Source organism: Oncorhynchus masou, chromosome 6 (genome assembly GCF_036934945.1).
Source record: "Oncorhynchus masou masou isolate Uvic2021 chromosome 6, UVic_Omas_1.1, whole genome shotgun sequence".
NCBI classification, from domain to species: domain Eukaryota; kingdom Metazoa; phylum Chordata; class Actinopteri; order Salmoniformes; family Salmonidae; genus Oncorhynchus; species Oncorhynchus masou.
This window is the reverse complement of record NC_088217.1, coordinates 66,710,696-66,734,449: the sequence shown is the minus strand read 5'-3', so window position 1 is coordinate 66,734,449 and position 23,754 is coordinate 66,710,696. Positions and strand designations below refer to the sequence as shown.

General features: G+C 44.2%; 1 protein-coding gene across 2 annotated transcripts in view; it reads right to left on the bottom strand.

Annotated features, from left to right (window-relative positions):
• pard3ba (par-3 family cell polarity regulator beta a) overlaps window positions 1-23,754 on the bottom strand; it is a 174,945-nt gene that overhangs the window by 103,513 nt on the left and 47,678 nt on the right. For both annotated transcript variants that reach the window (XM_064969419.1, XM_064969420.1), the window contains exons 3-5: window positions 23,270-23,462; window positions 14,181-14,284; window positions 5,386-5,480 (exon numbers count right to left, since the gene is read on the bottom strand). In XM_064969419.1, coding sequence (XP_064825491.1) covers window positions 5,386-5,480; window positions 14,181-14,284; window positions 23,270-23,462 — 392 coding nt within the window. The remainder of the gene's footprint in view (window positions 1-5,385; window positions 5,481-14,180; window positions 14,285-23,269; window positions 23,463-23,754) is intronic.

Below are 23,754 nucleotides of genomic sequence, written 5' to 3'. Positions count from 1 at the left end.
AGGTTAACCTCTCACCATTACCAGAACCAGGGGAGGTTAACCTCTCACCATTACCAGAACCAGGGGAGGTTAACCTCTCACCATTACCAGAACCAGGGGAGGTTAACCTCTCACCATTACCAGGGGAGGTTAACCTCTCACCATTACCAGAACCAGGGGAGGTTAACCTCTCACCATTACCAGAACCAGGGGAGGTTAACCTCTCACCATTACCAGAACCAGGGGAGGTTAACCTCTCACCATTACCAGGGGAGGTTAACCTTTTTTTGCAGGTATGACCTTGGTTCCTCTGCAACTTTCTCACTCATTATTCACAATTAATTCATGATCATCCGTAATCATGGTAGCATCCACATTAATGTAGAAGTGTTAAAATCATTCTATTCTTATTTACAATATAAGTGACTCCAAAATGACAATTTCAAATACCAAACTTACGACTACTTTAATACACATAGGTGAACTTGTCCAAATCCTTAAATAGTTTAATACGTTTACATGCTTTGCAAGAATAACGATTCCCCTAATAATCCTGTTTACATGGACATCTGAAATCAGGCTACTGATGGAACTTAAATAAATACAAAAAAATCAACAACCAAAATCAAAATTTGACCACAGCGACAATGTTATTTTTGCGAAGTCTATTCGGAGTTCGGACATAGTCGGAAGATTACATACACCTTGGCCTAATACAATTATACTCAGTTTTTCACAATTCCTGACATTTAATCCTAGTAAAAGGTCCCCATCTTAGGTCAGTTAGGATCCCCACTTTATTTTAAGAATGTGAAATGTCAGAATAATAGTAGAGAGAATGATTTATTTCAGCTTTTATTTCCTTCATCACATTCCCAGTGGTTCAGAAGTTTACATACACTCAATTGGTATTTGGTAGCATTGCCTTTAAATTGTTAAACAAGGGTCAAATGTTTCGGGTAGCCTTCCACAAGCTTCCCACAATAAGTTGGGTGAATTTTGCCCCATTCCTCCTGACAGATCTGGTTTAACTGAGTCCGGTTTGTAGGCCGCCTCGCTCACACACACTTTTTCAGTTCTGCCCACACATTTTCTATGGGATTGAGGTCAGGCCTTTGTGATGGCCCCTCCAATACCTTGACTTTGTTGTCCTTAAGCCATTTTGCAACTTGGAAGTATGCTTAGGGTCATTGTCCATTTGGAGACCCATGTAAGACCAAGCTTGAACTTCCTGAATGATGTCTTGAGATGTTGCTTCAATATATCCACATAATTTGACTTTCTCGTGATGCTATCTATTTTGTGAAGTGCACCAGTCCCTCCTGCAGCAAAGCACCCCCACAACATGATGCTGCCACCCCCGTGCTTCACGGTTGGGATGGTGTTCTTTGGCTTGCAAGCCTCCCCCTTTTTCCTCCAAACATAACGATGGTCATTATGGCCAAACAGTTCAATTTTTGTTTCCATCAGACCAGAGGACATTTTTCCAAAAAGTACGGTCTTTGTCTCCTTGTGCAGTTGCAAACCGTAGTGTCTGGCTTTTTTATGGCGGTTTTGGAGCAGTGGCTTCTTCCTTGCTGAGCGGTATAATGACTGCGTGGTCCCATGGTGTTTATACTTGCGTACTATCGTTTGAACAGATGATCGTGGTACCTTCAGGTGTTTGGAAATTGTTCCCAAAGATGAACCAAACTTGTGGAGGTCTACCATTTTTTTTCTGAGGTCTTGGCTGATTTCTTTTGATTATCCCATAATGTCAAGCAGAGGCACTGAGTTTAAAGGTAGGCCTTGAATTACATCCAGATGTACACCTCCAATTGACTCAAATTATGTCAGTTAGCCTATCAGAAGCTTCTAAAGCCATGACATAATTTTCTGGAATTTTCCAAGCTGTTTAAAGGCACAGTCAACTTAGTGTATGTAAACTTCTGACCCACTGGAATTGTGATACAGTGAATTATACGTGAAATAATTTGTCTGTAAACAATTGTTGGAAAAATGACTTGTGTCATGCACAAAGTAGATGTCTTAACCGACTTGCCAAAACTATAGTTTGTTAACGAGAAATGTGTGGAGTGGTTGAAAAAACGAGTTTTAATGACTCCAACCTAAGTGTATGTAAACTTCCGACTTATTTTAACTCTCGTCATTCGCACATAAGAGCGAGGCTTGCGCTACCGTTGCCGGCACAGGCGCAGGTCAAATACACAGCTGGAACGCTGATTAAGCTGTTGACATGTCCTAATCATTTGAAAGCTAGCTCAGACAACAAGGTGTTTTAATCAGTGTATGCTTTCTTTGATTTATTTTTTGACCTTTCAAGTGTAGCAGAGTAAAGTGTTTAAATGACTTACCATACTCAGCCTACTGCCATAATCAGTTTAATATCAAATGATTAGTGTGATGGAAACATACTCATTGTCTTATAGGCCCATGTGGGCTGGGCATCCTGAAGATGGATGCCACTATAATACAAATAAATCCAATCAAATTGCGCAAACGCAAACACTCTCTCTCGCACACACACACACGACCTGCTGGCTGCCTGCCTGTCCTGCACTGTGCTCATTAGGGCAGTGTAATTAGTTGTGTGGCTCTGGGGGGGGGTCTGCTACGAACACAGGAGAACTGACTGTCACTCATATACACAGACAGGAGAGAGTGAGGGAAGGAAGGGGGAGAAAGAGGGAGAGAGAGGAGGAGAACAGAAGCCTGATTACAGTGGTTATGCATCAAAGAAAGAGGGAGGGAGGGAGGAGCATTAGGCAAGTCAGCAAAAGAGGAATAAAAGGATGAAAGGGAGGACGAGGGAAAATTAGACGTAAGCAAATCAACCTGAATGTGCAAGGTAATCAACTGTCTATCGTATAAGCCTTGGTCAACAACATAGGACCATGTGTTAGTGGAGAGCAAAAAGAACATGGCACACACACACAGTGGCACACACACACACACACACACACACAGTGGCACACACACACACAGTGGTACACAGTGGCGCCCACACACACAGTGGCGCCCACACACACAGTGGCGCCCACACACACAGTGGCGCCCACACACACAGTGGCGCCCACACACACAGTGGCACACACACACACAGTGGCACACACACACACAGTGGCACACACACACACAGTGGCACACACACACACAGTGGCACACACACACACAGTGGCACACACACACAGTGGCACACACACACACACAGTGGCACACACACACACAGTGGCACACACACACTAGAGAAACACAGATGCACACACTCGCCCTCTCCCCAGCATCCACTTCAGATCCATTTGCTGTTTCCTGAGGGCTACATTAATAGACAAACAAATGAGCTTGAAGGTAGGTCTGCCAAGGAGGAACAACGGAGGAAAGAAGGGCGTGTGTGTTTGTGTGCGCGCATTCGTGACAGAGAGCAAAAGAGAGAGAGAGAGAAAGCATGCATGTGTGCGCCCGTGATTTGTCAGCAACTGTGCATTTAGACAACTAAATTAAAAAGGTAGGTAGGTGAATATTTATAATTGTAAGGTACTATACATGCACTAGTATGGATGCATATTTGCATGCATACAATTTAGGTAAGGCTGTGTGAATGTGTGTTCGCCTGAATGTATAGTGGACATAATTGGTGTGAATGTCATTTGATAGAGGTTGTGCACAGTACAATCCAGTACTGTATGTATGCAGTTTGGTTGTGTGTGTGTGCGTGTGTGTGACCCTTGCGGAGGTTAAAAAGGACAGTGTGACAGAGACAGAGGAGTCCTTTCCTCAAATGATGCCAGCCATGCAGGTAATAAACCTGACCCATTCCACCCAGATACAACAGGTAGTCAATTCTAACATATTCCCGGACTTCCCACAGTGACTGTCTTCTGTTCCGTCCTTTCTCAGAACAACAACCCTTCACTAGTCATTATACTGCACACACTAATGACGACCATAATGATCCTCATACATTAGTCTTGTCCCTGAGCTCTACACACACGCATGCGCACACACACACACTTGTGCAAACTCCCACACACGCACATGTGAAAACGCACACACATACAAACTGCGGTTTCCTCTGATCTCGTCCACGGGACCTCTATCTCCATCAAAGGCCGTGCTCTTGCAGTATCGGGCTGTGTTGTCCTTGTTCACCTCTGGTTGAAAGCCCCAGCTCATTGCTTTGGAGAGAAACTGGTGAACGAGGGACTCAAACTCATCACTGTCATTTATTCTACTTCCCCCTCTTCCTGCCTTTCTCCTCTGTCCTTTTTGTTTATGGGGAAGTTCATAGAGAGTACACCTGCATCCCTGGGTCAGGAACACACACACACACACACACACACACACACCTTCTCTGCAACACATTTACATTCATAAAATCAAACGCTGGCACAAACAAGCTCATCAGAGGAAGCCAGAGCTTGTTAGCGCCAGGCTATAATACATGCATGCTTACGTTCATCTCCCTTTTTAGCATCCCGTGCATACACAAACAAACACATCCATTCCTCTGAGGTGGTGGAGGGAGGCAAAGCGGGAGAGAGAGAGGGGGGGGGGGGTGAAAAGAGCGAGAGGAGAAAGATGGAACACCCACTCTTTACTGAGTAGTCATAGATCAACTTTGGTCTGATGAATCTCCTTACTAACAAACTTGCTTTCCTTTTCTTTTGTCGCCATGTCAACGGCATATTATTGGTGTTAAACGAAGCCAATTGCTGGTGTAGAATGCGTTTTCACTGCTAGTAAGCTAGGTGAGTTCTCTCAATTTACAAAGTAAAGCTCTTTAAACTCTGTACGCATCAAATCCATTCTTAAATTATAAGGAAAATACTGGAGCACACGGTCAATATATTGGTCACGGTTTGTTGTATATCAGTTTAGGTTGTGCATCCTGGCTCCTGGGACTGTGACAACTACAGGGAGTGAAGACACACACACACACACACACACACACACACACACACTACCACTGATAGACTGGGATATTATGGTCCCTTGGGGCACTAGCCATGGGCGGCACTGACAGACAGCAGAGGTTGCCATGGAGAGAGACACACGCACACCCCCCCCCCCCAGAGTGAGAAGTCTCTGGTTGGCTACTGGGCAGGAGTCAAAGGTATGGTGGACTAAAAACTCTCGCACTGGCACTCTCACACACACGTGCACACACAAAGCAGTTTAATCTAGTCACGGCAGGAGAACAAAGAACAGAGGCATTTGTAATCCCTCTCAATATCGTCAGTCCAGCCCAGTCCAGCCCAGAGAGAGCGAGATGCACACACATAAGAGACACAAGTAATTGCAGACATGCAAACACATAAACATGCTTATGAAACAAACAAACCTTGTAAACATATCAACCCACGCACACATGTGAATATGTAGGTGTGTATGTACACACAGACCTACCTGAGTGTGACCCGGCTCATCTTTGCTGTAGTGGGGATGTCAAGCCTCAATCGGTCTTTGGGTTCTCTTCTGTTGGTCAGTGCATGGCTGGCATCCTGTGTATACACACACATAAATGCGGGGACACACACACACACACAGTTAGCCAAGTCTACTGTTGGTATCTCAGTCACTCGCTCTCCATTAGTCCACTAACAGGGAGAACAATCAAGTAATGAATCAAACAAGAAGTTCAGTTGATATCAACCACCTAGTCAAGGACCTTTAAAACAAGACAATGGCCAGAAGGACCTGGGTTCCAACCTCCTCCCTGAGTGTCCCTCTCTCCTCCGTCAACCATCGGTTCTTCTTTCTGTTTTGATCTCCTACCGTATCTCTCAGGAGAGAGAGGCTATTTTTAAGTCACGCATGCTAGCGCCACAACAACAGCCTCGGGGTGAAATGTAAAGGAAATAGAAAAAGAATAAATAAAAAGGGGGCAATCAGACTGTTGACGGAAGAAAAAAAATTTGAATGGAGAAAAAAAGCCAATACAAAAGGAGGGTCCCAATTACATCCTTCTGCCTCGTCACTTTCATTGTGTCACCCCCCTCCTCCATTGTCTCAACCCCCTCGTAATGACACATACAGGGGGGCCTCCCACTTACCTCACCCCTCCCCCGATCCCTACGCCCTTGGCCAGCCAGGACCCTCGGTCCAACCCCCGCTTCTCCTCCCCTTAAACACACATCTCCACACCACCACGACGCACATGATGCTCCGTGCACAGATAGACAAATGGTGACCCAGTTATTAGGCCGCTAAGCGGTTATCCACAATGGGCCACATGTTACCATGTCTCCATTGTTATTGTGCATCGCCCCTCTATTCCTCTCTCATCCATTAAGAGCTCTGCTATATTCACACGGCCCAGGGGGAAATGGACAGAGAAACAGAGAAAGAAGGGGACATGGCGAGTGAGAGAGGAGGAGGGGGAGAGAGAGGACGACAGGCTAAGATTGGGTTTAACCCTTTACACTCGTGGGAATTGGTCAATATGTAAAGGGGTAAATTAAAATGTTTCTTACAGAAGAAATGTGCATAAGCATGGTAGCAATTGAAAGGGGGCGTGTTGGAGAATATGGGAAAATTATAAGACCAAAGTTGAGGACACCAACAGTTCACCGGACAAGCCTGAAACCAAACATTACACTGTTGGTTTTGTGCATTTTACATTGTGTACTTTTGATAACAAAATGTGAAAATACTCTGGATACTTTCAGTAACATCATAAGAATATTGTTGTAAGATTTGGGGTAGGTGCAACATAAGACAACACATTTTGAAGGGTTTGAGAGAGAAGACTAACTGGTGTCTCCAAGTGCCCACCCCCACACACAAAGTGTACACAGTTCCTAAGTTATTTCAATGCAGTTTTATGACTCAAAGAACAGTCAACAATACATATTTTTTATTTATTTTGAGCTCTCCTCGATGTGCCGTTGAGGAACTAGAGCAAGTACACTTGTAGTTGTTTTGTTTGGAACAGAAATCCAGCATCCTCGCATATAACACAATTACTTTTGTTGTTTCCACAATCCAAAAACAGCCCATTTTAAAATCACTATCTGGGTCAGGTGGGCATCATTTGAAAGCTTGTTCTATTGCCAACATGCTAAGTTTTAAAAAACGACTATCTTACAGTGTTAGGTTTTCACAAGGCAATTCAGAGAAACAGATGGTTATTTGAGTACATTCAGGTGAGTGTTCCACAGCGAATTTTCACAACAACAGACTAACACCGGTTCATTCTGTTCAGAGCAAACCAGGGTATGACGGCATGTCATCTTGGAACTGTACATCAAACATTTGATCATAAACGTTGACACGAGTTTTCTGAAACGGCCATGTGAAATGCACATGTGGACTGTTTGGCTTGCTTGTATGCGGTATTTATTACAATTCTCAAAGTCTCGTCTTTCTGAACACATCGAGTTCTCTTCAATTACAGCATTCAGACAACAAAACATTAGCAAAAGTTGCCCAATTAGCGGGAAGGATGTGAGCAACTTCTTGTTGCTGCGGTACTCAAATTCAGAACCATTGACCAAAATATCCAACTGCGTTATTAATTATCCCCCATGATTAGTATCGAATACATTCTAATGAAAGCGCACTGAGGCTTGAATTTAATAAAGTAAAAAAATATAATAGTATGCTGCTGTGTTTTTTTTATTTTCATGTGACGGTTACTTTTCCTCAGGAGGAATTAAGTAATTCTGTGGTCAAATTACATGCCAACGTACATGACAAATGAGGTGTGTGTGTGTGTGTGTGTTTGTGTGGTTGTTGTCATGCGCATAAGAAATGAGGTGCCGAGTGTGTTCTCTCTGGGAACGCTACTGTGATCTGCTACACGTCAGATGTGGTGAGAAATGGTGTGTGGGGCCGGGTGTACTTGTGACCCTTGACCCCTGTCATATCCATCACAGACTTGCCCCTTACTCACAGCTGAAGCATTACCCCTCTAGGGAAGGGGTCAGGACACACACACACACACACAAAAAAACTGACGTGATCTCCTCTGTACAGTTCTCACTCAACATTACAGGGTATGAGCAGTAAAACCAAACCAAAACTGACGCCATTTAAATCTTTCACTACATTCACGCTCTTTGCTCCCCTTCTTTACATGCAGGGTAAAACATGTCAGCTTTAGTGTTTGGAGGTGAAATATGGCCTACGTCCCAATACAGTGCTTATAGAAAGTCTGCACCCCTGGAACTTCTTTCACATTTTGCTGCTTTAAAATGTCAACTAAAAAGGGATTCAATGACATTGTTTTCCTATAGATCCATACAACTTACTCCACATTTTCAACGTAAAAGAAAAGTTGTAGAAAATGTTCCAAATTAAGAGAGAACCTAAAAACTGAAATATCAGAATAGTCTCCACCCCCAGAATTGGAATCCCCCCCACTGTTGTGTTGTATTGGATTTGACCCAACCTTGTAGTTATTAATTTAGGTCAACAAGTTAATTTATTTCCTTTGTTGTCGTGCAGATTTACATAACAGCCTTGTTGCAAACAGAATGGATTATTTGGAGTGGATGTTTTTTACTTTTTAAAACTTTGTCACGATCTGGGTCACTATTTGTCTGTATGATGCAATGTTGTTGATCCCTTTGTGTTTTCAAGTATTGTGGTGGTGGCATCATGTTATGTGTATAATTGTCACCGGCAGGGACTGGGGAGTCTGTTAAGATCAAAATAAATACGAAAGGATCAAAGACCAGATAAAAAAGTGTATTTTTTATTTTTATATGCAAAAGACACACCAGAATGACCTTCCAAGAGGTGCTGAGTGTTCCTGAGTGGTCTACCCTCGATCCTGACTTAAATCTGCTTAAAAATCAGAGACATGATTTGAATATTGCTGTCCATTAATGATTCCCAATCAAATTGAATAAGATTGAGCAATTTTGACAAAAACAATGGATATATGTTGCCCTAAGAGTAAAATTGGTAGTGTTTTATTCCAAATGATTCACAGCTGAAATGGCTGCAACAAAGGTTCTTCAACCTTTATAATAACTGGGGAGGGGTTCTAACAGCTGCACCACTGAGAGCACCCTGACCGGTTGCATCACCGCCTGGTATGGCAACTGCTCGCCATCTAACCGTAAGGCGCTACAGAGGGAAGTGCGTAAGGCTCAGTACATCCTTGGGGCCAAGGTTCCTTTCATCCAGAACCTATATACTCGGTGGTGTCAGAGGAAAGCCCAGAAAATTGTCAGAGACTCCAGTCACCCATGTTATAGACTGTTTTTTCTGCTACCACACGGCAAGTGGTGCCGGAGTGCCAAGTCTAGGACCAAAAGGCTCCTAAACAGATTCTACCCCCAAGTCATTAGACTGCTGAACAATTCATAAAAATCGCACACTCCGCACACTTTGATACCGCAATCTGTGCATCGTCCCAGAACGTCACCGTGGCAGACACATCTACTGTATTACGGGACGAACTGGAATATTTATCGCTGCACTGACCTTAATTATACAATCTTACTCTTCAGAAAGAGAGGAGGGAGGGAGGGAGGGAGGGAGGGAGGGAGGGAGGGAGGGAGGGAGGGAGGGAGGGAGGGAGGGAGGGAGGGAGGGAGGGAGGGAAGAAACTCAATTGCATACTCCTCGCTTCCTCAAAACCCATTGGAGGAGAAGGTCAGATGGGAGGGACCTCTGGATTTCACATCCAATGAGTTTTGAGAAGGAGATGAGGAGAGATGACATGAGGAGTATGCAATAGAGATCTTCACAAGGAAAGAGAGTGAAGGAGAAGACAGGTGGGAGGGAAGGAAGGAGAGAGGGAGAGAGAGAGAGCTGGATCAAAAGGAGGGAAGCCAAGGATGCAGTAGACGAGTATGGATGAGCTGGTAGTGCATCGATCCTTGGGGGGAAAAAAAGAGTCCGTCCCAAATGGCACCCTATTCCCTACATAGCGCACTACTTTTGACAAGGTCCCCAATAGGGCTCTGGCCAGAAGATATGCACCATAGGAAATATGGTGCCATTTGGACTGCAGCATCAATCTGGTTTAGGAGCATGGCAGTAAGGGAGGTAGGGTTGCCACCAGATACAAGCTATTCCAACTGGTAAGGACGACAGACGTGGTGTAGCCTATGGGCGATACGGATATCACTTTTATTGATATCTACATACTGTACCACATTGGTGTGAATCACACTGCTGCCCTCTATTAGCTATTTGCGCTTTACAGATCTTGATTGCTGTGGATGGCTGTTCACAAATGTTTGTGTATTTTAACCCAATAATGGTTGAATTTAAAAGTTTAAGCTGCATATCAATTGCTGTTTTTGCGACCAGTGGACAGCCAGTGAAAAATGTGCTATTGCAACAGCTGCATGGTGCGTATCCCAGCTGATGGAATACATGTCAGAGGGAGTTCCTTCCTTCTAAACTATCAAGTTGGTTGTTGATCATTGCTAGACAACCATTTAGTCCTTGCCATAGAATTTCATGTCAATTTAAAGTCAAAATTGTAACTAGGCCACTTAGGAACATTTAATGTATTATTGGTAAGCAACTTAAGGGTACATTTGGCATTGTGTTTCAGGTTGTCCTGCTGAAAAGGTGATTTTGTCTCCCAGTCTCTGTTGGAAAGTAGACTGAACCAGTTTTTCCTCTACGATTGTGCCTGTGCTTAGCTCTGTTCCCTAGATTTTTTTTGTAAAAGAAACTCCCTAGTCCTTGCTGACGACAAGCATACCCATAACATGATGCAGCCATTCATTTATTCGCCACATTTTACTTTACTGCCATATTGCAAACAGGATACATGTTTTGGAATATTTGTATTTTGTACAGGCTTCCATCTTTTCACTCATTTAGGATTTACTCCACAAGACTAACCGATCACAGCCATTAAACAAACAAAAAAGTCACCATTGGCATGCATAATGGTGAAATCCCAGAGTGGTTTCCTTCCTCTCCGTCAACTGAGTTCGAAAGGTCACCTGTATCTTTTGGTGTATTGATACACCATCCAAAGTGTAATTAATAACTTCACCATGCTCAAAGGGATATCGAATATCTACTTTATTTTACCCATCTACCAATAGGTAGGTGCCCTTCTTTATGAGGCATTGGAAAACCTCCCTGGTCTTTGTGGTTGAATCTGTGTTTGAAATTCACTGCTCGATTGAGGGACCTTTCAGACAATTGTATGTGTGGGGTACAGAGATGGGGTAGTCAAATCTAAAATCATGTTAAAACACTATTATTGCACACAGTGAGTCCATGCAACCCACTACGTGACTTGTTAAGCAAATCTTTACTTCTGCATTTATTTACTTTTGTCATAACAAAAGGGGTTGGAAACTTTTTTATTAATTAGTAAACATTTCCACGTCTAAAACATAATTCCACGATTACATGAGATATTGTGTGTAGACCAGTGACACAAAATGTCAATTTAATCCATTTTAAATTCAGGCTGTAACAAAGCATGTGGGAAAAGTCAAGGGGTGTGAATACTTTCTCAAGGCACTGTAGGTCCTTTTGGGGTTATTGAAGATCAAGGGGTATTAAATGAATTGCAATGACTGGAATTCTGATAGACTTTGGTTTTTAATGTAAAGATATAGTTCAATCATATTATTATCTATAGTTAAAAGCAATGGGTTACAAGAAGCCTACATAACCAACCCATAAAGTAAAATGCAACATCAATTTATGGCCAGCTATCTAACTCTAAACATTGATTTACCTTGCAATAGATCTTGTTTAATTGGTAATATTCAATTTAGTCTTCTTCTAATGCCTTAAGGGGAGAAGTAATCTACAAGTAACAGAAAATAGTAAAATCCCATTACTGAGATTGGGTAATCCAAAAGTTACAGTACCGATTACAATTTTGGATGGGTAACTAGTAACTGATTACATTTAGAAAGTAACCTACCCAACCCTGCACACATGAGCATAAACACTCTGGCCCCACTCAACCTGTCTCTCCAAAACCACCGCTGAAGAGAAAAGAGAGTGGAGGGCTTCCTTAACGGTTCCCTATTTTCAAAAGGAGAGAGTTCTTGAAATGCTGAACCCTTTCAAACTCCTGCCTCTGGGTCTGTATTTGTGGGGGGGTGGCAGTCCCTCTCTTCCATCCATCAGAACGAGAGAGTGACTCAAATATTATGCAAAAACCCCATCCCATCATGCAGGAGCCAGGAGAAGGACAGACAAATAAAATGTGATTTGATTTTGAGAGGGGGCGGCATCCCTTTCTCTGTCTCTCTCTCTCTGTCTCTCTCTATCCATGATTGTGTCCCAATTATCTCGTCTTCATCCCAAAGTGTTCTCTTGTTCACATCCCTTCACTGATTTGAAAGGAAATGACCGGTATAAGAAAGCCCATGCCTCCACCAGTCCAATGCTGTTATTACTATTGGTACGCAACGTATAGGTTTTACAGGGCAGAGGCCAGTCACACATGTACCTTCATTTACACCAATGTAAAATGCGGGGGGAAAAATGAGGAAGCACTGTCTCAGAGGAAAATGGGCAGAAATAAATAAAATCACACAAGCCACGTCCCATGATCACACAGAGACCTATTTTATGAGTGTGCTGTGAGACCCAAGACAAAAATACCTCTGTGGTTGGGGGGGGGGGGGGGGGGGCTTGGTGGTGAGGTCTCACAGAGGGCCGCAGGTGCTGCTAGCCTTGAGGATTACAAACAACCTCAGAGAGAGGAAATTACAGACCACAGGGCTGCTCGGAGGAAAGGAGGTCGGGAGGGAGAAAAGGATGGGCAGAATGAGCTAGAGGGCACAAGGAGGAGGGAGAGGGTGTGCTAGAGAAGGAGAGACAAAAAGCAGGGAGGGAGAAGGGGGGGGCACGGAGGGGTTACAGGTAGCAATAGCCTGCAGACTAGGAGGAGAGGATGTGAATACAATAGGTGATACAGGGAGAGTTCCCAAACAGGGGAAGAGAGGGTGACGGGTAAAGACAATGGAGAAACACAGACGTTTCAAGCCAGACAGATCATACTTCCATGGCCCGGTCACGGACTGTTTGGGAGGCTGAGGGAACAATTGTGTGTGTGTGTGTGTGTGTGTGTGTGTGTGTACGCGCTCGGCAGAGCCTCTTATAAGGAGTGACTGTAGGAGGCTGCTTTCTGAAGAGGGGACAGGTGTGAGGTAAAGATAGGGGTAAGAGTACAACTGCATGTCCTCCAACGTAGGGACAGGGCAACATTGTGATTTGTCTGGGTTACAGGACGTCAGTTGTCAGGTGGTGGAAACATAGTCAAGTCTCAAACAGAGAGAATAAATAAACTAACCTCGAGACCAGGAGTGTTCAAATCCACTGTGGCAGGAAGATAAAGAAATCTACCAGCCACTCAGATTTTTTACCAGCCAAAATACTGTTTTTGGCATAATTACACACAAAAAAACAAACAAACAAAAAAAGATGAGAATGCTTACCAATATTTTTAAAACAAGAAGTGAATTAATAGTTAAAAATGTGGTATATTGCTCAATTTAATTTAATAATATTGTAACCTGAGTCTTTTAACCAAAATATCACAGAGGAAAAAATGTTCAGCTGACCCTTTAAGGTTACTTTGGTAAGAGGGCCACTCAAGTCATCACTTGTGCCTGTGAGAATCTCACTCGTAGAGGCTGACCACGTCTCTTTTTGCGAGCAGTGGAAGCAAATTCAAAACATTGAAAAACAACCATGTGAACAAAAACAAAAGTAAATTGCCAAGAAACGCGAGGGCAAAGTCTCACTTTAGAGTAAATTAGACCAGCTTTTATGCCTGTGCGCATTGCTTCGAAAACCAACTTTCAGCACTTCACTCACAGGCAGTATTGCTGTGCGAGGTGGGATAGCTATAACGGCAGGAGTCAGATTTCTTTGTGCATTAATAGATATTAAACAAAAAGGTAGAAATGAATTCGTAAATTAAATTCTAGGCCCTGCAGGAGGTCCAAATTGCTGCTGGTTTCAGTTGTACCTGATAATTAATTGCACCCACCTGGTTTCCCAGGTCTAAATCGGACCCCAACCAGTCCCTGATTAGCGGGGGAAGATTAGTTATTTATTTTCAAATCAGTGGAACTGTCTTTGAGGTACAGATTTGAATTTGTGGCCACTAGACTCCAACCACATCTCTGGACAAAAACAGACTCATGGACTTTGTTTGTTTGTTTGTCTTTGTGTTACATTTTCTAGGCTTGCTCCATTTTACTCAGCTGAGCACAGGTTGCACTTTCAGACAAAGTCTTTCTTACCGTTTCGGCTGGTCTGGCATGGAGGTCATCAGGGGGAGGTGTCACAATATCCAGTGGTGGAGCCAGGGCAGAGTCACTGCTGCTCCTCACCAGTAGAGGGGTGTCTGGAAAAGACAGACAGAGAGGAGGTGAATGTTTCCCATCAATGCAAATGTGAGCCTCATGCTGTAGTACACTGATTGTGTTTGTGTAAACCGATATACGCCTGGTATTAAGTTAGGCACTGTTTTCCAATTAAAGCTCCAACAACACAAATCCCCTGTAAATCTGCCCAAGATTTCAAATCGTCCAGATACCTGGTGACTGTTTGAAATCGTAGCGTGAGTTTTCAAAGAGTCCTAGAGGAGCATTCGTGGTGCCCGAGTAGCTTTTTGACAAGAGGATGAAATAAGTACTGGAGGGACAGAGGGCAGGAGGGAGGGAGAGCCCCCCACACCCCTCCTTAAATGGAAAGTCCATCCCACCCATGCCTTGCAATCTAGCCCACTCCTACTTACGCAATCAAGACAATTACACCACATGAAACGGCTTGGGGTACCAGAGAGGTACACTGACCTACAGGGGAGGAATAACGTTTTATTAATGACTCTATTTTTAAAAGCGGCATCAGAGCCAGACCTCAAATAGGCCCGGAACTCCCAAATGGCACCCTATTCCCTATATAGTACACTACTATACAGGGCACAGGGTGGGCCCTGGTCATAAGTAGTGCCCTACATAGGGAATAGGGTGCCATCATGTGAAATCACATCTAAGAGCTTGTAGGGGCAGCTGAGCTTTTTATACAACTGTAACCTAAAGAGGGTTGGTTTGAAAAAAGTTCATGGGAGAAGTGTTACGGCACTGTATCGGCCAGTCTCACTTGGCTACTTAGACCTTGCTACGTTTGGGCCATGATGGAAGCTCCGTCCCGGTGGTAGCGGCTGTCCTCTACAGAGGATGTCTGACCACCCGGGCTGCTGACCACGTTGACCCACCCGGGCTGCTGACCACGTTGACCCACCCGGGCTGCTGACCACGTCAGGAAAGCAAGTCATGCTCAACCATACTGGCTGTCTGACAGAGGGCAGCAACCTCAGACCAGACCTACCAGGAGGTGCTCTCTACTCGAGTAAACACACACACACACACACACACAGAAGTAAAGGAATCCAGAAATACATCCACCTCAACGACCACTTTCCAAACCCCTACAGTGCCATGCTCCTATAATAGGTCTACCATCTGGAAGCCCATTTTTCCAAGGATGTACATAGAAACAGACACCTTAGAATAGTGTCCCCAATGTTTAACCCAACACTGCTGCTGTTATGGGATGATGTATTGTCTGTCTGTGGTAAAGCTCTGTGTTTAATCCTCTCTATGTCACTTGGATCTGTGTCCCATTTGTCTCACTGTCACAGCCTTTGTCTGTTCCTCTGCACATGTGTCTGTGTGTCTTTCTCTCTCTCTCAATTACTCTAGGTTCCATGACTGATGCTTAAAATTAACTAAACATTATATATTTTTTAAATACTTCAGAATGTCTCAAAGTGTCTCATGACATCGAGACGCTGAGACCAGGCAACAACTCTAGGTACACCCCAAACCCAGATTTCCATTTGTACAATTAGGGTAGATTTAAAAAGGGTTCTGTATATAGAAGCAGTATCCTAGTAAAACCTTAATGGATGGGCTGTACAACCAATATTGGCCCAGTCTCTCTTACTGGTGGACCTACCTGCATGACATCGCAATATGATTTAAACACAAACTAAAACACATAAATTAACACTTTACGTTCACACACACACAGACACACACACACACACACGTAAGTAAGAGCACAGATACACACAGCTGGATATTTTTTATTAGTTTTTAATTTAACCAGGCAAGTCAGTTAAGAACAAATTCTTATTACAATAACAGCCTACCCCGGCCAAACGCTAACCCGGACATCACTGGGCCAATTGTGCGCACCCCCTATGGGACTCCCAATCATGGCCGGTTGCGATACAGCCTGGAATCAAACCAGGGTCTGTAGTGACGCCTCTAGCACGGAGATGCAGTGCCTTAGAATAGTACACAACACAGAACGGAACATCCAGGTTAAGGTTCAGAGGTCCAAGCTCGCGAACAAGAAAGTTCCAAGTTCAGACAGAAGGGGGAATCAGATCGCTAGGAGTCATACTTTTGATTTATATTTTCATTTGTTGCACTACTAGCACTGCCTGTTGATGTTAAGGTGCTAGCCATAATAGCTGGATGATATTAACATATTCGGTTTTTATTTTATTTCATCTGGGCGCTTACGTCACCTACTAACACCCTGGTACTACCCGTAGCTCCCGTTCTCCTCAGTCCATGAAAACACAAAGAGAAATGTATGTGTCGCTGATTACTCCTGTGTCGAAGTCCATAATGTTAAATTAAGCACACAAATACATGGAGATGTGAGAGAGGATATGTGTTTTACTTTTCTTCATGCTCCTCTATAAAAACAACTTGTCAGATGGTGCATTGAAGAATGATGTGTTCCTGTCCTGACTTTTAATAATACCATTGCCGATATGGTTATATTGTCTAAGAATTACTATTATACAGTCTTTGTATTGAAATTTGCTCATTATTTTATTCTATACATTATTGCTTTAGCTATAAATGTGATTGTGTGGGTCCGTGAAAACAGAAAGAACAACTTGTCGGATGGTGCATTGAATACTGATGTGTTCCTAAACTGACTTTTCATAATACCATTTGCAGATCGACATAAAATCCCAAAAGACAGCCATGGTGTCGCTCTTCATTTCTTGGTTCTTCTGCAGTGCATATAAAAGACCGGTACAATGAGGCCAATGGTGATTTTAAAACAGTTAAGACTTTAATGGTTGTGAGAGGAGAAAACAGAAGACGCATCAACAACATTTAGGTTAACATAATGGAGTAACTTCAATGGCAGACTGAAAAGAAGAGAGCCTGTTCAGAATACAAATATTCCAAACCATGCATCCTGTTTGTAACAAGGCACTGAAGTAATACTGGGGGAAAAGGGTTGTTTGTGGCAAATCCAACACAACACTTCACTGAGTACCACTCCTCATATTTTCAAGCATGTGGTGGCTGCATCATGTTATGGGTTTGGTTGTCATCGGCAAGGGCTGGGGTTTTAAAAGAAATGGGGGAAAAAAAGAAACGGAATACTGGGAGATGAATTCTAATTTCAGCAGGACATTAACCTAATACACAAGGCCAAAACTGGAGTTGCTTACCAAGACGACATTGAATGTTCATGAGTGGCCGAGTTACAGTTGGACTCATATTGGCTTGAAAATCTATGGCAAGACTTGAAAATGGCTGTCTTGCAAAGATCAACAATCAACTTGACAGAGTTTGATGAACATTAAAAAGAATGGGTAAATATTGTACAATCCAGGCAAAGCTCTTAAGAGACTTATCCGTAAAGACAAACAGCTGAGATTGTCGCCAAAGGCGCTTCTACAAAGTATTGACTCAGGGGTGTGAATACTTATGTAAACAGGGTTATTTCTGTATTTCATTTTCAAATATCAGCTCAGTCATGAAAAGTACCAATGCTTTGGTTATGTGAAGAGGCTGAGTAATTAGGGCTGAGTTTTTCCTCACCTGACTTGACCAGGAAAAACTCTGATCACCAAGGTAGAGGTTAACTACAGATCAGTTAAATGTCTCTCTTCAATGCTCCCACTTTAAGAGGCAAGTCCTAAACACACACTTTTAAGTAGAATTCCTAGAGGTCCCGCCCCACACAGATAAACGTCTTCGACCTCTGACCCTAGGCGCAGACGTGCATGGGAGATCATGGCCCAAAAGAGGAGGGCAGTAGATTGTTCAGTCTTCTCTGTCTTTGTCACAATGTTTAGTTTGATGATAATCCATTGAGGAGTATGTATCCTAAATGGACAGCTAATTCAGTTTGCAATCTGTAGCAGAAAAATAATATCGGAAATAAAACTCGCTCTTCAAAATGGCTAAACTAGGGGACAGCCACAAATGAAATAACCATTCCCATTTGGCTGCATGCAGTCGTGTGTGTGTGTGTGTGTGTGTGTGTGTGTGTGTGTGTGTGTGTGTGTGTGTGTGTGTGTGCCCAGAGTGATCTTGTCTCGTCAGATCAATAGAATCCTCCTGCAAAGGATGCCCGCGGGACGCAGTGATAAGGACCGTCTTCTCCTCTCGCCGACAGGAGTATGTGTGTGTGTGTCGACGGGAGTGCGCAGACACCAGTGTGTGCTCAGTGCAGTACAGCGATCGATGCAGGTCTAATCATCCAACTGGGGCTCTGGTGGGGCTCAATCACACTGTTAAAACAACCAAGTTCCAATCCGGCCATCTACCTGCTCGACACCGCTATAGCACAGCCACACACAGCTGTCAAATTGTACCATTAAAAACAACACCCAGTGTAATGACTGGGGCCGGACGGATTTCCTCACCACAGAGCCTAGCGAAGGAACTACTGCTGTCTGCCGCTATCTTGCTTTCCAATCAAGGTACATGAATTGAGGAGCAAACTGAAGTGAAAAACGTACTCACCACAGGAAAAAAACTATGACCAGATAAACTCCACTCAGGCACATAAGAAGGACATCATGACCGATCATAACACAAGGACGCTGAACAGAAACGCTGAACAAAAATGGACGTTGAACAAAAACATAAATGCAACATGTAAAGTGTTGGGGTCCCATGTTTCATGAGCTGAAACAAAAAGACCCCAGAAATGTTTCCATATGCACGAAAAGCTTATTACGCTCAAATTCTGGGCACAAATGTGTTTACATCCCTGTTAGTGATCATTTCTCCATTGCCAAGATAATCCCATCCACCTGACAGCCTGTCGTTCTACAGGCTCCTAATCAACTGTGCTATTTTCTTCTTTTTTGTTGTTGTTGCATTGTTTGTAACTCATTTTGTACATAATGTTGCTGACTCTTATGACCGAAGAAAAGCATCTGGACATCAGAACAGCGATTACTCACCTCGAACTGGACGGGTTTTCTTTAAATGAATGAGTCAGGACATCAACCTCTTGCTCAATGTGAGCAAGACAAAGGAGCTGATCGTAGACTATAAGAAAAGGAGGGCCAAACAGGCCCCTCATTAACATCGACGGGACTGAAGTGGAGCAGGTTGAGAGCTTCAAGTTCCTTGGTGTCCACATCGCCAACAAACTATTGTTGTCCAAACACACCAAGACAGTCATGAAGAGGGCACAACAAAACCTTTCCCCCCCTCAGGAGACTGAAAAAGGTTCTACAGCTGCACCATTGAGAGAATCCTGACCAGTTGCACCACTGCCTGGTATGGCAGCATCTGCCTGCTCAGCATCTGACTGTAAGGCACTACAGAGGGTAGTGCGTATGGCCCAGTACATCACTGGGGGCCAAGCTTCATGCAATCCAGGACCTATATACTAAGCGGTCTCAGAGAAAGGCCCCCCAAAAAAATTGTCCAAGGCTCCAGTCACCCAAGTCATAGACTGTTCTCTCTGCTACAGCACGGCAAGAGGTACCGGAGCGTCAAGTCTAGGACCAAAAGGCTCCTTAACAGCTTCTACCCCCAAGCCATAAGACTGCTGAACAACTAATCAAATGGCCACCCGGACTATTGACATTGACCCTCCCATCCCTTTGTTTTTCCACTGCTGCTACTCGCTGTTTATTATTTATGCATACTCACTTTACAAATTACATCGACTAACCTGTACCCCACGAATTGACTCGGTGCCGGCACCCCCTGTACATAGCCTCGTTATTGTTATGAACAGTTATTGTGTTACCTTAAGAGTTAATCAAATATTTACTAAATTAAAGAAAATCTATTTATTTAACTGCATTCTTGGTTAAGGGCTTGAAAGTAAAGCATTTCACGGGTAAGGTCCAAACCTATGGTATTCGGCGCAAGTGACAAATACAATCTGATTTTATTTTAATTAGCATGCTGACTGCAGGAATGTCCACCAGAGCGGTTGCCAGAGATTTTAATTTCACCATCGTAAGCCGCCTCCGACGTCGTTTTAGAGACTTTCCCAGTACGTCCAACCGGCCTCACAACCGCAGACCACATGTAACCACGCCAGCCCAGGGCCTCCACATCCAGCTTCTTCACCTGCGGGACCGTCTGAGACCAGCCACCCGGACAGCTGATGAAACTGTGGGTTTGCACAAAGGGAAGCTCATCTGCGTGCTTGTGGCCCTCGCCAGGGTCTTGACCTGACTGCAGTTCAGCATCGTAAACAGTCTTCAGTGGGCAAATGCTCACCTTCGATGGCCACTGGCACACTCGAGAAGTGTTCTCTTCACGGATGAATGCCGGTTTCAACTGTATCTGGCAGATGGCAAACGGTTCGCTGATGTCAACGTTGTGAACAGAGTGCCTCATGGTGGCGGTGGGGTTATGGTATATTGCATGTTGAATTGATATTTTTGCTGAGTGTAGTAGCACTGTGTAGGCAAAGTAGCCTAACACATGAATATATATAACAAGTGGGACATACTATTAACGCACAGAGCTAGTAGAATGGCTACTGGTAGAACAGCTGACTTTCAGTCCAGATTTCTGTGTGTTCTGCCCCTCTCTCTTCTCCCCGCATCTCTCTCTCCCCCACACCGGCCACCAGCTGCATGTGATACGATATGCAGCTAACAGCCAATCTGCTTAACTTAAGTGATAAAGAAAACAAAAAAAGGCCCCTGTGCACACATACAGAGTGGTCCCCGCCAGACAGTCATAGCAGTGGCTGGATGATCGGGTTTAGGCTGAGCCTGTTTAAGTGAATTCTCCACCCAGGCTTTTGTTAGTAGGTGGAGATGACAAAAGCAGCCTTATTGAATTAGACTCAGTCGATGTGGGGGAGCTCCACAGGGTCACGTCCTAACTTGGTTAGTAAGGGGTTGAGGGGTGGCAGGAAGGGGTCCTAAAAGGTTTAAAAAAGGGTTAAAAAGAGAGGCATTGAAAAAAAGTGTTCATGCACGGCTGGACCCTGGGCAAGCTAACAGGCTACAGTGCTAATCCAGTTAGTGGCCGAGCCCCATCCCAGAGTGCTGGAGGAGTTAGTGAGGAGCTGTGCCCCAGAACAGCAGGGGTTAGGGGGGACGTGGTGAGAGGGATTTGGGGGGGGGGTGAGTGACTTGCAGGTGGTGAATGTTGTGGTAGGGGGTGGCAGAAAGAAGACGGGGGGGGGGGGGTCAGAGAGGGGCTGGCACTCTGCTCTGGGTCATGGAACATCTAAAGGATGGTGGGAGAGGAGGAGAGACAGAAAGAAAGGGGGAGTAGGAAGAGAGAAAAGGGGACTAAGGAAAGCATAGAATATGAGGAGAAAGGGGGGGATAGGGAAAGGAGAAGAGAGAACTTGGGGAGGCCGGGAAAAGTGGAGTAGGGAAAAGTGTGAGAGGTTAAGTTTTTTCTGTAACGGTACACCTTGGCCAAGATGTTTACATTAAAGGACGTGACTTATCCCAAAGAATGCCAGAGCCGCACTTAAATCCTCTTTCAAAGGCAGTGAATTAGAAGCTGAGCTTCTCTTTACACGGCAGTTTCAAATTATGTGAGGTATTTAAATGAACATGCAGGCAAGTATGTGTAGTCATGCGACCACTCACCTACAACTGCACACGTATACACAAACGTACATTGTTGCGCCATCTCATACACACTCGTTCACATTCTCCCACACACACACTCGTTTTACCTTTATTTAACTAGGCAAGTCAGCTCAATGACGGCCTAGGAACAGTGGGTTAACTGCCTTGTTCAGGGGCAGAACGACAGATTTGTACCTTGTCAGCTCAGGGACTGGAACTTGCAACCTTTCGGTTACTAGCCCAATGCTCTTACCACTAGGCTACCCTGCCGCATTTAGTGATTGTGTGTGTGCCTGCATTCAGCCTGGCCTTGGCAGTCAGCTAAAGTGAAACCCACCCGGGGAGCCCTGGGAAACGTAGTGTTTGTCTAACCCTGGAGAGCCTCCAAAAAGGGCTCAGCTGTCTAGGAGGGACCCAAGCTGGGATATACAGGGAGAGCCTCTGGCTCAACAGCCATACTTCGCTGTCGGATGCTCATATTTGTCACACAGCCAGTGAAACAACATATGACAAAACATGAGATGTGGGCAGTGTCCAGATACCCATAGTTGCATCCTAAATAGTAGGCCGCTGGGGTATGTGAAATGTATAATATGTGAAATTGAGTATGCTATAAATGCCAGAATGTTACACTCATTTAGTACAAATCCACTGCAGGCTATGGAGGAAGAGAATCTACTAAACAATTTTGCAAAAGATGACATTCTCAGTGTGTGTGAGCCTACAATGTTGACATTTGTTACTTTCAGCATACATTTTTACTAAACAGTACGCTCTAAATAGTATGTAGTTCGATGAGTGCAGATGATGTAGTTTTAGTAAGTAGTAGGCAAGACAAATTTCGGACACGGCCGTGGTGTTTCCCCGTCCAATAAGCTAGGGCCGAGCAACACTACCAACTAATACAAGGAACACGTAAAACCAGGCGAGCAACTTTGGTTTTAGAAGTGGGGGAACATAATTCCTATACATACATCTTGTTATCCAGTCAGATAAACACTCCAAACAGACTACCAGACCGCACGGATGCATCCGCATGGTCCTAAAGCACATCGTTGCCTTGTTTTGTATCGCATTCCAATGATAAAACTGGGGGAAGGGGACAAAAACGTCCTTTCAGAATGTGTGTGTGTGTGTGGGGGGGGGGGGCGCGCAACAGTATTTACATTTTTTTTAAATTAATTACTGTGTTACCACCCAACAGTGTTCATATCCTATACCAATAGTTTAAGTGGACTGAAATACTCTATGTGCCAGTACACATTTTGATTGCAGTTAGTCTTTTTATTTAGGTATTTTTAAAAGACAATATTCCATAAGAGGTGCCGGTACTCAAGCAGTTGAACATTTGAGTTGTGCACTGGCCCAATTCAAACACTGTCCGAAACCAACATATAACACCAAATCATGGGTGTTATTTTTCTGTTGATGCCATATAGCCCTGAACTTTAAAATCAGTTTGTGGTGCTGTACTCTGGTACGTACTGGCCTTGAGGGTGTAGGCGTTGACCTCTATCTCTCCTCCTCTTGGTGGCTGAAAGTAGGGGGGCTGGCGTTCGTAGGGGTCAGGATCGGAGTACGGGCTGGGGCTGGAGTGGCCCGTGGAGCCTCCGCCGCTACCCGCTGGGCTCACTGTCGCCCCCCTCTGGAGCTCCTGTGCGTCGAACACTGCCACCAGCTGAAATACAATCACAGACGCACAACGGGACTGGAATCATACAGGAGGAGAAACAATAGGACGGTATGGTTGCTTAGCGGTTCGAGTGCTGGGCCAGTAACTGAAAGGTCGCTGGTTCGAATAACTGAGCTCCAGGGCTATTACTATGGCTGACCCTGTAAAACAACACATTTCACTGCACCTAGCCTTTGTGTGTGGCAATAAAACATGCATTTTCTTCATTTAAATACAATATTATCATGCTGTAATAGAGTCATACTGTACACCAACCGGACGCACAAAGTCAAATGGC